We start from the raw sequence: 13,933 nt of genomic DNA on the forward strand, positions 1-13,933 counted from the left end.
GCTACGTAGTGATGAAAAGGAGTGAGCTACTGATAAACTCAACAAACATGGATGAATCTCAAAATATTTATGCTGAGTAAAATAAGCTAGACAAAAAAGTATGTACCTTATGATTTTTTTAATCCTAGAAAATGCAAACCAATCTATATTGGCAGAAAGCACATCAAGGTTGCCTGGGGGTGGGACGGGGGGGAAAGGCAGGGATTAGCGAGGGCACCAGGAAGCTTGGAGGGGGACGGGTGGGTCACCCGTGGGGAGGGCTGCGCACACGCAAACATAGTTTAAAACTTTTCAAATTGTATCTTTTAAAATATTGTTCTCGGGGCGCCTGGGTGGCTCAGTCGGTTGAGCATCCGACTTCGGCTCAGGTCACGATCTCGCGGTCCGTGAGTTCGAGCCCCGCGTCGGGCTCTGGGCTGATGGCTCAGAGCCTGGAGCCTGCTTCTGATTCTGTGTCTCCCTCTCTCTCTGCCCCTCCCCCGTTCATGCTCTGTCTCTCTCTGTCTCAAAAATAAATAAAACGTTAAAATATTGTTCTCATTAAACAGTGACACCGGGGGCACTTGTGTGGCTCAGTCGATTAAGCGTCTGACTCTTGATTTGGGCTCAGGTCATGACCGCATGGTTCTCATGGCAGTGCAGAGCCTGCTTGGGATTCTCTGTCTCTCTGTCTCTGTCTCTGTCTCTCTCTGTCTCTCCCCCTGCCCCTCTCCCACTTGTGCTGTCTCTCAAAATAAACAAATACGAAAAAAAAAATTAAAAAAAATTGTAACACTTGCTCATTGTGGACACTACTGGCACACACCTCAGAGAAATGAAAAGCTACAAGGCCAGAGGCAGCCACTGTAATAATTTTAGTGGTTCTTAAGCAGATAGAAGTAGAGGTGAAGCTTTAAACAAGAAGCACACTGTGTGCTGTCTCTGAGATCCTGACGGGGCGGGTTCTGTGGGTGGCCCGGCTGGCGTCTCTAGCAGTGAGAACAAAGCCCTCCACAAGTAATGTTTGAAGACTGTAGACATTCTTAAATCTCCCCGAAGAATTCATCCTTCCCAGACGAGAATTGCCATTTTCATCCGGATCCTTCTAGCAGATGCACGCGTACGCCCGAGAGCACACACGCACACACGCTCTGCACACTGACTCCTGTGAGGTTCTGGGGCTTACAGATCCTCTCTCGTAACCTAGTCACGGATGGGCTCCATCGACAGCTGTAGAACTAAACTCTTCTTAGATTTCTGGCTATAGCGCTAAATTTAATTTTCTAGTATTTGGTTTAGAAGTTTTGCATCTCTAGTCATAGGTGATGCTGTCTGTGGTTTTCTTTTTACTTGTGCCTCTTTGTCCAGTTTTGGAATTAGGATTAGGTCAGCTGCTCTTTTCTATGACCCGGAAGGTTTATATAGAAGTGGGATGGTATGTTATTTGACAGACTGATTAAACTCTGCGATCTTGCTGGAAGGTAATTTGTTGATGATATTTTCAGTGTCTTTACTGGAAATTTCCTTTGCCAGATTTTTCTATTTCTTTGGGGGTTAATTTTGGCAATTTACTTCTTGCTTGTCCTATGTTGTTATGATTGTTGTTGGTTCAAATTTTGACGTCCGCCTCCGTATCTGCAGATACACCCCAATTCCTACTGTTAATTTTGTCTTATCTGCCATTACATTGTTAAGTAAAATACTAATCATGGCATAGGGATCTTTTGTTCTTTCAAATCAACACCTTTTAGTTTTTTAAATTTTTTTAAATGTTTTTTTATTTTCGAGAGAGACAGAGACAGAGCACGACCAGGGGAGGGCGGAGAGAGAGGAAGACACAGAAACGGAAGCAGGCTCCAGACATCGAGCGTGTCTGCACAGAGCCCGACGTGGGGCTTGAACCCACAAACCATGGGATCATGACCTGAGCCGAAGTTGGACGCTCAGCCGACCGGGCCCCCCAGGCTCCCCTCAACACCTTTTAGTTTCACTGATGGATCATAATCTTGTTCCTTGCTCCCTCCTTCCCTCTCACTTTCTCTCTCTGATTTTCTTCCCTCCCCCTGTACTTAGCTTCTTATTTAGCTCGGCTGTGGCTTTCCCTCTCAATTCTGGACCAAATGCTGAGGACGCTGGTTTCCATTCATGCACTCGAGGCCAAATGTGATTCTGTCAAGTGAAACTGTGGCCCCGTTTCATCATGTTTGACATGTGAATTCTGAGAATCCAGTTCAAGGTCTGGTTTCTTCACCGATCTAAGATTCACTGTAGAGTCTAACCTTCAAGAGGCCAAGGCTTTTGGGTTTTAACTCTTTCTAGCTAACTTTAAGGTTTGGGGCCCATGGTGAGAGGAAGTCGCCTGTACAGTCAAGGAGTCTGGATTTAATCACCCACGACAGCGATCCTGTGATACACTGCGGGGCTGAGTACTGTGACAGACCTGAGGGGACTGTCCGTAAGTCCGAACTACATAAGGGAGACGATTTCGAGCATCGACTTCAAGTGGATTCTCTGTCTCAAACTGATTCCTCAAAATCATACCAGTATTAGGCCAAAAGCCAGCAGTGCTGTTCAGTCTGAGTCCAGAGGCCTGAGAATGAGAGGTTGTAACTCTGAGTCCAGTAGTAGGAGAAGGTGGAGATAGGAGGTCCCGGCTCAGGCAGTGAGGCAGGAAAAGGGGGCAAATTCCTTGTTTGTCCACTTTTTGTTCTAAATAGACCCTCAGTAGGTTAAAAAATGCCCATCCACACGGGGAGGGCAGTTTGCTTTCCTGAGTCTCTGCTGATTCAAACGCTAATCTCATTCTGCAAAGAGCCTCACAGACAGAAAGGTCTAATCTCATGCCTATAGCCACTCAAATTGACATAAAAGCAGCCATCATAGTACCTCAGTTTACCAATCCTTTCCTAAATGACTTCTGGGGTTTCCTGGACTTTCCTTTTTCTCTTTTCTTTTCTTTGTTATTGCTCCCAAAGAAACATTTACTTTCACATTATCATAAAGACCATTCAGTTTCTCACGTTATTTGTTAAAATACATTCACTTTCTTCTGAAAAACATTCTTTTTAGAGCTCTCTAATAGGATTCTCTGTTCTAACTTGCAATGGTTACTTTTTAGGCTCGTTGATAAGTTATCTTTTTCATTGTTTTCTTGGATTTACAAAGTATTATTTCTTGGATCCCATATTTTCCTCTTTCCTAGATATCTTTTTCATTTCACTAAAATATTCTCACTTTTTTTTCCCTCAAAAAATATACATTAGAAAGAAATCCTCTGAATCCTGGAATATCTGAAAATGATCATTTTGTCCTAATGCTTAACATATGGTTAAATAAGAAATCCTACAAAAAATATTTTCCCAGGGCACCCGGGGTAGCTCAGTCGGTTAAGTATCTGACTTCGGCTCAGGTCATGATCTCATGGTTCATGAATTCAAGCCCCGTGTCGGGCTCTGTGCTGACAGCTCGGAGCCTGGAGCCTGCTTCCGATACTGTGTCTCCCTCTCTCTCTGCTGCTCCCCCACTTGCACTCTGTCTCTCTCTCTCTCAAAATTAAACAGACATTAAAATTTTTTTTTCTCCTCAGCACTGGCTTCCAGTGTTCCTGATAAGTGTTACGTAAGTCTGATACTTATTGTAGTTAATTTAGAAGATTTTAGCATCTTGTCTTTACTGCTGGTGTTCTAAAATTCATAAGGATGTGCTAGGGATGGGTTTTTAAAAATTAATTCTGCTCGGTACTCAGTGCGTTCCTTCCATTGCAATACTCACGGCTTTCTTCAGTGCCCCAAATTTTCCTCTCTCTCCCTCTCTGTTTTCTATTTCTGAAATGGTGCCAGATAGGCATTGGATTAACTTTCTACATCCCCAGGTCTTCCCATTTTAGACTTTTCTGCTCTGAGTTATCAGACATGTCTTTGACACACCTGCCCCCCTTCCCAAGGATCACACTCTACGGGGAGACGTTTCTTGTGCCCCACCACGCATCCCAACGTCCAGAACAGCCTACCATACACAGCTGAGTGGTGCTTGTTGAATGTTTTCTAGACATTCAAACTGATGTTTGCTTTCCACACTCACAAAACACATATATTAATAAGGCCTGCTATTTATATTCTTTTCTGTTTCCTGAATTATGTTTACTTTCCCTTAGTTCTGTTTTTTCACATAGATCATTCTCTTTTGATCTGTTTATTTTCTTCAAATGATAATGGTTGTTCACTCACACTTGTGAATAAAAACCTTGGTTGATTAATTCGGGTAGCTGGTTTCTTCTGTTTCCTGGCTGTGTATCTGATTCCAGGGAGGGCCTCGAGGGAAAGCCACATCCAGCCAGGACCCACATTCCCTTCTAGACCAAGAGGCCAGAGGTCCAGCCCCATCCTTGCTGGGCTGTTGGGATGGCCGGAGGACCCTAACCACTTATAGAGTAGCCGCACGGGGGAGACTCCCACAGAGGAAACAGCTGGCCTCTCCCTAGATGTTGAAGGCCATGGGACACCAAGGTACCATCAGGAGTTACAGAGTCCTGATGTCACAATTTTCTCATCTTGCTGATTCTCCGCTGCCCGGACTTTTATCAGGGTCTTTGGGTCTCTGGTGGTGTTACCAGCACATCTGTTCTGTCTCTGCCACCTGTCTGGCATGCAGGTTCCTTCAGTCATGGACCTGTCGCCAAGCTCATTCAAGGCCATGGCGTTCCAAGTAGACAGGTGAGGGAGGGTTTTGTGGAGGTTGGGTTGGGGGGGAAGAGGTGGAGGTGGGGACCTGTTTAGGATCAATTGGTGGGGAAATCTCTGACCATAAAGGAATTGAATCTTTCGTGAATGAATGGCTAATGCTTCTGTTATTTTCCTTTGTAATTCGATCACTTTCCTACAATAGTCAAAATAAAGGATTACTTTTGAATAATACTTAAACCTTACAATTACAACATTTTGCATTAAAACTAGAAATGGTTGGTTAACTGAGAAAATGAGACCCTAAAGTACAAATAGTTTTTGTATTTTAAGCCAAATAAGTGCCATCTTTAGCAAGAATGGAGGAAATTAGGTAAAAAAGAAATAGCCTAAAGTTTCGGTGCTAGCCACATGCTTCTTTGGGGGCAGAAAGCCCCCAAATGGTCACAGAAGCAGTAAGTCGAGGAGTCCCTGGGACCAACCCTACCCTGGGGATGGACGCCAATGGGGAGCTTATCTTTCTGGGGCTACAAAGTGAGAACTAGGGTAATGAGTCAGTCATAGGCCGCGGCGCAGAAACCGGTAAAAGCAGGCACAGTTGGCTGGTAATGAGAGTCCCTCAGCTGCCGTAAACTAAGTGTGCTGAATCAGAACTTTTAGAGCAAAAACGCAAAGAAACTCGGTTGGCCCAGTAACTGATACAAGCAAAAAACTTATGACACTTGGCTGGTGCTGGTGGTTTTTCTTCCTTCCTTCTTAAAAGTATTTTCTGTGGTTTCTCACATATTAATGGGTAATCAAAAATTAACTATAAATGTTTATCTATTTTTAATTTGAGGGGGACAGAGAGAGGGAGAGAGGGAGGGGAGGGGGAGGGGGAAGGAGGGGGATGGAGATGGAGGGAGAGGGAGGGAGTGGGGGAGAGGGAGAGGGAAAGGGAGGGGGAGGGGAGGGAGGGGGAGGGGAGGGAGGGGGAGGAGGGAGGAGGAGGGGGGAGGGGGAAAGGGAGGGAGAGGGAGGGAGAGGGAGGGAGAGAGAAGGAGAGAGAAGGAGAGAGATATTCAGCAGGGGAGGGGCAGAGGGAGAGAGAGACAAAATCCCAAGCAGGCTCCAGGCTTATCGTGGAGCCTGACGCGGGGCTCGATCCCATGACCGTGAGACCGTGATCCGAGCGAAATCAAGAGTCGGACGCTCAACCCACTGAGCCAACCATGTACCCCAAAACGAATTATGTACATAATGATTAATAACAGGTATCCAGGGTCGCCACGGGCTCCCATGACGGAAACTGTTAGCCATTCGATACCTGCCCAGGAAAACGTGTGCAGTTTACAACCTTGACGCAAGCGGCCTCTGTTCTGCAAACAGCCCGGGACCTGGGTAGGAGTAGGCGCCCGCAGTGAGGACGCCCAGGCCTCAGCCTCTCTGTCCGCAGACCCCTGGGGTCGAGAGAGCTGCGCGAAACAACTTGCGAAACAACAACAAGAGAGCCAGGAGCAGAGAGAGCGCCCTTGAGACTTTGGTCCTGGTCTTCAGTGAAGACGCCTCCTGAGCTAAAAGGGAAGCGAATGAAGCCATCAGGGCGGCTCGGGCTCCTCCCGGCCTGGTCACTAATCCCTGATGGGCCGCCTCACACCAGGGCCTCTGACCAAACAAGACTTCCTATTTGGAACCCGACCTTGGGGTTTCGTGACACCGACTCTGGGGAAGGGCCTGAGTGCTCCGGTCCGGACAGGGACGTGCGTGCTGGCGGTGGCCTGCCCCCGAGGCGCGCCCGTCACCCGGGCGCAGGGCTACAGGCGGGATCCTCGCCCAGACTCCGCGTTCCTGAGGCAGCACGGGCCGAGCGCACGGAGTCCTAACGTTCCCACCCCGCCAACGGGCCAAGGGCGACAGGAGAAGGGCCCCTGAGTTGGATGGAGGAGGGAAGAGGCCGGGTGGGGTGGGGACCAAGCCCAGGCCAGCAGTCCCAGGAGGGTGCGCAGCCCCGTGTCTCTGTTCTGCATGGGCTGGGAGCAGGGCGGTGATCTTCTGGAGCCCTGCAGGGACCGCAGCCTATTCCACCCGTGAGGGGTGACGGGAAGTACAGACACATGCAGGACAGGGTTCGAAAACACCACCAGATCAAGTATAACAACTGTTGCTTTTGAAAAATCTTCCAATATGTCAATTAAATAAGTAACTGCTTTACCGTTAAAGACACCCACAGAGAGAATTTTTAAAAAACAAGCAAACCACATCCATGGCAACTTATGAGTTTAGAGGACGCTTTTGGGTCGCCTGGGTGGCCTCCCAGCAGAACCTGCCATCACCGTCACTGTGTCCACAGCCGGCACTGGCCGGCACTCCCACGCGAGCACTTCCTGACATCAGGGGCACGGAGCTCCCACCAGGAAACTCTTTTCTAGGCCTTTCCAGCCCCTGATGCCGGCTCTTGCCTGGAAAACACAGCCTCCCCCGCCGTCCCTCACACCTGCTCTCTCTCCTGCGCTTAGGGCGAGACGCGGACGTGAGCCCCTCTGCCCACGGCAAGCGCGTATGTGGCTTTCCGCCGGGCTCGCCAACGGCACCCCTGCTTTCTCTCTGCCACGTGCTTAGCCCCTGCCTTCCTCCTGCTTTTCCAGAGGTCCCCACGCAGGCTGGACCCACAAGAATGCACTCGTTCTCTCAGCACCACCCTGGCCCTGGCTGTCGTCATGTTCTGTGTCAACGCTGGTGACACGGCCGGCCATCAGTGACCCCAGGGCCTTGGGGCCGTCCAGACCGCTGGCCTTTCTTCCCCAGTTCTCCAGGCACCTGGACAGCAGCCCCGGACGGGCCGGGCGGCTCCCTCAGGGGCCGACAGATGCGAATCAGAAGCTTGCAGGTGCCGGATGTGCAACTGATCTGGAAAGAAGATACGAGAGTTCAAGAGGCTCCCGCGTCCAAAACGCCAGGGAAGGGAATCACGTGAGTGCTCGCGGCCCTGCGGTCACAGCTCGCCACCGAGAAGTTCTACGCTGACGAAGAAATGACATTCTTCCCGTCTGTCCTTGGTGGCATTAAGGAAATCGGCCCACCACCACATCGGTGGAAGAGCCCCTGGATCCGCTGTGGTTGCCGGCAACAGTCTCGTTTAATGGGCCGCTCCCCGCGCCGCGCCGATGGCCGTCCTTGTTCCTCTCCGAGGACACCGCGGCCTAGGTCCTGCTACACCGTCATTCTCCTTCAACACGGGACGACGTGTGATACAACGTGAGGTGAAAAGGGCAGGACAGACGTCCGTGAACTGTAATAAATACACGCATACGCGCACACGCACACACATACGCACAGGGCCGGAAGGAAGCCCACAGTGTCCTGGCTGTTCCACTGTCCAGGCCACTCGTTAAATGTAGGACTTTCCTAGAAGGGCTTTGCTGTGGGGCCCATTTTAAAGGAGTGCGGCCCTACCCCACTTCAGACCTCAGTGCTCACTGCCCGAGACCCCCCTGCCTGAGTCCTTGCGTCGTGACAATATCGTCTGCTCAGATTTCCACCCAGGAGGCCGATGTGCGCTGGTCCGCTGACGGGAGTGGCGTCTGCACCTCCTCCCTGCTCGCCCCTCTGGCTTCCCCCCTGCAGAGCTCACGGGAGTGCCACAGACTGAAAGCATCTCCCCCAAAGCTACTCACTGCACAGACTTCAACTCTATTCAAGGAAAACCAACCAAACATCACTGTTTCTAAAATAAAGCATTTATCCAAAGTAAAATATCTCAAATAGTTTGCATTTTTTAAAAAATATAATTTATTGTCAAGTTAGTTAAATACGGTGCATACAGGGTGCTCTTGGTTTTGGGGGTGGATTCCCATGATTCATCGCTTACATACGACACCCAGTGCTCATCCCAACAAGTGGCCTCCTCGGTGCCCGTCACCCGTGGCCTCCTCGGTGCCCGTCACCCGTTCCCCTCCCCCGGCCCCCCTATCAACGCTCAGCTTGTTCTCTGTATTTAAGAGTCTCTTATGGTTTGCCTCCCTCTCTGTTTGAAACTATCAAATAGTTTGCATTTTGAAGCAGACTTCGATGCCAAAGTGATGCTGTCCAGTGGCCCAGCATTTGAGAAATATTCTGCTTCCTGAGACCTCAGCGCTGCCCCTGGATTTCACAGAACTCCCACATGCTTGTCCAGAAGGATCACGCAGGGCCCCAGCCCATCCCCGTCCTGGGGAGGGAAGACCAGGAAACCGGGCCGTGCAAGCTGCCAGTGTGACAGAGCGACAGCAAGGTGGCCCGGCTCCGCGGGAGGCCCTCTGTGCCCGCAGGCGCTCTGCCACAACCTGGCGGCTGCGTGCTTTAGGGTCTGGAAGTGGAGGGGATGCGGGGGAGGGGAGAAAGGAGAGCAGGTCCGTCTTCGTCGCAAATACACACAGGACGACCTCAGGGTCTCTATCTTGCAAACACGATTTTCATATCTTATCACAGGTACGTACACACTTCATATACACGTGACTCAGTTTCAGTCAATAGGGCGCAGGTTCCCAACTACCGCTGAGCGACAACTCTGTGCCACGCGTCTCCCAGTGTGGTCAGTGTCCGTGAATCCAGAGGTCAGGTGACCGCTGAACTTACAGACCACGGAGGCTACACGGGGAGAGCAGTCTCCCGAGTCCGGGAACCCGTGTGCTGACCCACAAGGAAATACTCACGCTCACCTCCTGTGTCCCAGCAGACGCTCTGTGCACGTGGACGCCACGGCTGCAATTTCCCACCAAGCGTTAGCAGAGTCAGTATTTTGTCTTTAAAGGTCGTGCTTAAAGTCAGGGGGGCTGCAGAATTTGATCAGACACAACCACCGGTTTCCTCCATTGTGCATAATTCACACGCTCTAAGAGACGTGCCTTCAAACAAAATGCCACACCGCTTTTCCCCAGGGAAAGGTGAGCTAGCGGCCAGCACCACAAACAAGGCAGCACACGCGCACACACCGGGAGAAACACGTTTTAGTTTGGGGTTATGGTTTTAGTTCAGAGCTTTAAAAAAGTAAGCAAAACGACATTTTCAAAAGGAAAAAAATACCTTAACTGCATCCTTTAAACGGGCTGAACTGAGAGATTAGGACCCTTGCATTCAAGAGCTGCTGTTCCCTCACCGGTCACCACTGAGATGCTACAGGGGACACAGCAGACAAACCGGTGACAAAGGGCACTCGGGCATGTCATCACTGACACACCCCGGACCCGTCCCGGGTACGCCCAGCTCCGTCGCCAGCCTCCCGAGCGCGAGCCGGGCTCGTCACGGAGACGACCAATCCCGGGAGGCCCAGCCCAGCTTCGTCTCGGACGCTGACGCCTGCGTCATTTCCGTGGCATCTGCGAGCCTCTCCAGCGACACAGAAAAACACGCAGGCGCCACGTGTGGGCTCTGCAAAATGCCAAGGCTTCCAATCGACGAGAAGATGAAGCGTACGAGGACCCACTTACGATGGCCCAGAGGCCCCGACACACCGCCTTCCACCCTCACAGAGCGGCCCGGCCTTTCTGACGGCCGGAGCAGCATCCCCACGGCATCCGCACTGGCGAGACGCGGTTATCTGAACAAGGAAACGACCCCGCTGGAGAGGTACTTGCCGCTGAGCAGAGGCTTGTTGAGGGCGTACAGCGGGGGCAGGTCTTCTATGTTTGCGATCCGCTGGTACATGGCCCTGGAGAGGTGGTCCCCGTGGTAGAGGCTGCCCAGGATGATGCTCGAGAAGTAAATCGGCTCCACGAAGATGCTGAGCAGTGAGCCCTGGACGCCCACCACGTTCCACCTGGGGGCAGAGGGAACACACGCTTGAGTGCAAGAGGGGGGGTCCGTGTCGCACGCACAGCGAGACAGCGCCACGCACGGCTGCCTGGTCGCACTCACGTGCCTCGATGTGTACAAACAGGAGAAGACAGCACTTAAAAATTTTAACTGACGTAGAGAAAATCCTACTTAACAATTATTCGGAGCTGTGGAAACATCCCTTGCCTTTGTGCCTCCCGTGACACACCACCCTCTGAGGCTCAGTTCTAAAAGAAGGTTCAGTGAGCCACGTTTCTTGGGAGAAAAGTCAAAAGAGAAAGTAAATCTTTACGTTATTACTTCCAATAAAAGTAACTGCAAAGGAGACGTTGAAAACATCAAACCGGTTGCCTGTTCCTCGGTAACAACCCCGGGCGGAGCCTGGTCTGACACACGCAGGGAGGCTCGGCCAGGGGTGGGGGGTGAGGTCCCTGCGGCGGCCGGCCCTCCCCTGCCCGCAGCGGGGACTGACCCGAGCAGGACGGCGCAGGATGGGCGACCGTGTGCTCGGCTGACGCTGGTCAAGATGCGTTCCCGTCACTGACAACCTAGGCTCCTGCTTGAGCCTCTGCCCTCGCACCGGCACGGCCCTGCCCCCTTCCCACGTCCTACAGACAGCAGCAGGTGCTGGGCACCAAGTCCGTGGGGCCGGGAAGGCGCGGCCCATGTGTTCTGGGGCCAGGGGGCCCTCTGGACTGGGAGCGAGTGGAGTCAAGGCAAAAACACTTATGATCAAGAACATAAGTGGAGGGAAATCAATCCAAGGGAAGGCAAGGTCCCCAGAAAAGGAAAACTTCGGGGAAGGTCCTGAGGGCAACCTTGGGTTGCAACCTGGGTCCTGGGGGCCCAGCCAGACCTGGGAGGGGGTGCAGTGGCTGCCCCGAGAGGGAGGAGAGGAAGGTCGGGGGAAGGCAGGGGCTGAACCTACCCGGGCAGCCTGAGGCCGGTGGGGAGCCACTGAAGGACGGCACAAGGCAGCCACTCCATCTAACTTAGTGGAAGTGTTTTTAGGAGACAACTCACCTCCACGTTCCTCTGTGTGTCAGGAAGGAGCCCCAGGCAGAGGCTGTGGGAAGGCCGTCTGCAGGTCACAAGGGGGTGGGGACAGGGAAGTGAGGCCCGTCTTAGAAACATCCTGGGCTTGGGTCTGGGGGGCTGCAGGGTCTGGACAGGACGTGGGGGTGGGGCTGGGGTGTCGTGCAGTGAGGCCCAGGCCACTCCGTCTAGAGCCCTCCCTCCCCCGCTCACACTGCTCTCACCTCACGGCCACTGGACTTCAGGCCGAAGTCCAGTGGCCCCCCCCGCCCTCATGGAAGGGGACAGAGGGCAGTGCCCAGTGGGTCAATGCTGGCAACCAGTGGTGGCACAGGGTTCTCTGCCCGAACTCCTGACCCACCCAGCTCCACACTCTGTTTTCGGGCTCTCCTGCTGGCTCCTGTCACCTGCTGGCAGCCAGCAGTGCTGGGGACCTCCTTTCAGAACAGACCCCGGAGCCGACTCGTTGCGTTGCTCCTGCAGGTCAAGTCACAGGTCCCCACCTGCTGCATCACTGTCGCCTACCCGCCCCCCCCCCCCCCCCCCCCCCGCGTGGCCCATCCATGGAGAGCGGCCATGTGACCCTGTGACAACAGGCCAGGCCTGGTCACTCCCGTGCACAAAACCCTCCAAGGCCCCTATCTTCTCCCTAGAAAACACCATCGTTCCAAAGGTCTGTGCAACCAGTTGTTGCCCCCCCACCCCCCTCCCATGCTCGGGCCACCAGGGGCGAGGGGGCTCCCGGCCACTCCTCCCAGGTCCTCCAGCCTCCTGGGTACGGGGCCCCCGCCTGTTAGTCTCTGCAGCAAGTTCCTCTCAGGGGGCCCTCCCGTGTGCCCTCCTGGGCTACCTACATAATCCACGGTCTACCGGTCATAGCTGTCCCCTCCCCCCACCCCCCAACCAGCGTGCAAGCTCCACGGAGGAGAGGCTTCGGCTGTATTCGCTGAGCTCTCCCGGCGCTCAAACTACACACCTGCCACGTACAGATCAATAATGCACGCTGAAGGGGGAGCCCCCAGCCCTGCGTGTGCCTCCCACACCCTAAAAAGGAAGGTCAAACGCAGGTCTTCCTATCCTGCAAGAAAAAGCATGAAGTGCTTACAAAAATCTCAGGGCAGCCCTCCTTATGTACATTCAAGCCTGCGTAGGGGTTTAGACCATTTTAGGGGGAACTCGGCCTCCCAGGACAACCTTTAAAACAGTGATTTTGCAGAACCCTGTACTTGGCAACGAGTCATTAACTCTGAGCACGTGCTTCGCAGCAGGACTCTAGGAGCCGTGACGGCCCCGTGGAGGCCCTGGCGGGAACGCGGGGCGTGCCCCCCGCTTGGCAGATGGGCTCCTGCCGATGCACCTTACAGAGCCCTGGGAGGGCGAGGAGAGCAGACGCCGCGGGGCTCCAGGCAAACAACGCCCCCCAGCCGCCCTCTGCAAAGACTGCAAACTGGCTCAGCCCCGCGTGAGGGTGCAGGGGTCCACGGGTCCACGGCGTTGTGCCGGGCGATGCTAGAAAGAACCAGGCAGGTGCCCACACGCTCCGCCCTCTCTTGCTCTCCTCCCCCCGTGATTTCTTGGAGGCCAGGGCTCAGAGCACTGTCGCCCGGTCAGGTCCCTGATGAAGCTTCTCCACGGCCTCCACGGGAGCGCGGGGGCCCTTCTCCCCACCGCACGGTCTCCCCACTGGGCTGTCTCGGAGTGTGCCCACACAGGAAGCCCCGGCTTCCTCCCTCAGCTCCACGCAGCCGGGCGCACAGAGGCTGTGGTCATCAGAACCAAGGTCACCCCACCTGCTTCTCCACGGGACTCGCCGCGAGACTGCCCCCACGCAGCCTTCTCGGCCAAACCGCCCACCAGACAGACGCATGGTACCTGGTGACCCTTGGCGTCAGTGCCGTGCCTCCCTCCCCGCCCCCAGCCCACGGTGGCCTCGCCCCTAAGCCTGCCCCCTGCCCCTGTCCCGCGCTCTTCCGACGGAGTGACCCTGCCTCTCTGGGAGGGACACAGGTCAGCCCTGCCTTCCAGAAGGGACTCCCGAGATGCTCTCGTTCCCTTGGGGCGGAGACTGCAGCCAGCTGGTAGCCTGCAGGCCACCAGAGCATTTCCGAGGACTTTTCTAACCCTCCAGCCCCCTGGCCAGGTGTTCGAGTGACACGGAATAGCGATCCCCTTTCAAGCCCCTTTCAAGCACTCTGGAGCTTATGCTAATGAGGTGACCCGGGAGGGTGGGGGCGGGTCCATAGGGACATAGGGACAAGTGGGCTGGAACCGCTCCACCCCGAGGGCGCAGGGAGCTATGGCAGTGGGGGGCGGGGAGGCGAACAAGCGAGGAGCTGGAAGGGAGGTGCCATATGCCCGGAGACGCGGATGCTCCATGCACCCCCGAACCTTCTCCTCTTCCACCTGGCTGTTCCCGAGTTGTATTCTTCGTAACCAACCGGTAGGTGTTA

The 13,933-nt window shown here is 53.8% G+C and overlaps 1 protein-coding gene across 12 annotated transcripts in view; it reads right to left on the minus strand.

The window, feature by feature from the left end:
* The window catches only part of ADARB1 (adenosine deaminase RNA specific B1), a 139,062-nt gene that overhangs the window by 13,879 nt on the left and 111,250 nt on the right, over positions 1 to 13,933 (minus strand). For 11 of the 12 annotated variants that reach the window (XR_008422386.1, XM_053902971.1, XM_053902973.1 and 8 more), the window contains one exon: positions 10,250 to 10,431. Coding sequence is in view for 10 of the 12 variants with exons in the window: in XM_053902971.1 (XP_053758946.1) it covers positions 10,250 to 10,431 (182 nt within the window). In the remaining 2 variants the exon portion in view is untranslated. Of the gene's footprint in view, positions 1 to 9,698; positions 9,789 to 10,249; positions 10,432 to 13,933 lie in introns of all 12 variants that reach the window. The other variant, XR_008422387.1, reaches the window with a different exon arrangement.

This window comes from Panthera pardus, unplaced genomic scaffold, assembly GCF_024362965.1.
Source record: "Panthera pardus isolate Hobbes unplaced genomic scaffold, ASM2436296v1 HiC_scaffold_16, whole genome shotgun sequence".
NCBI lineage: Eukaryota > Metazoa > Chordata > Mammalia > Carnivora > Felidae > Panthera > Panthera pardus.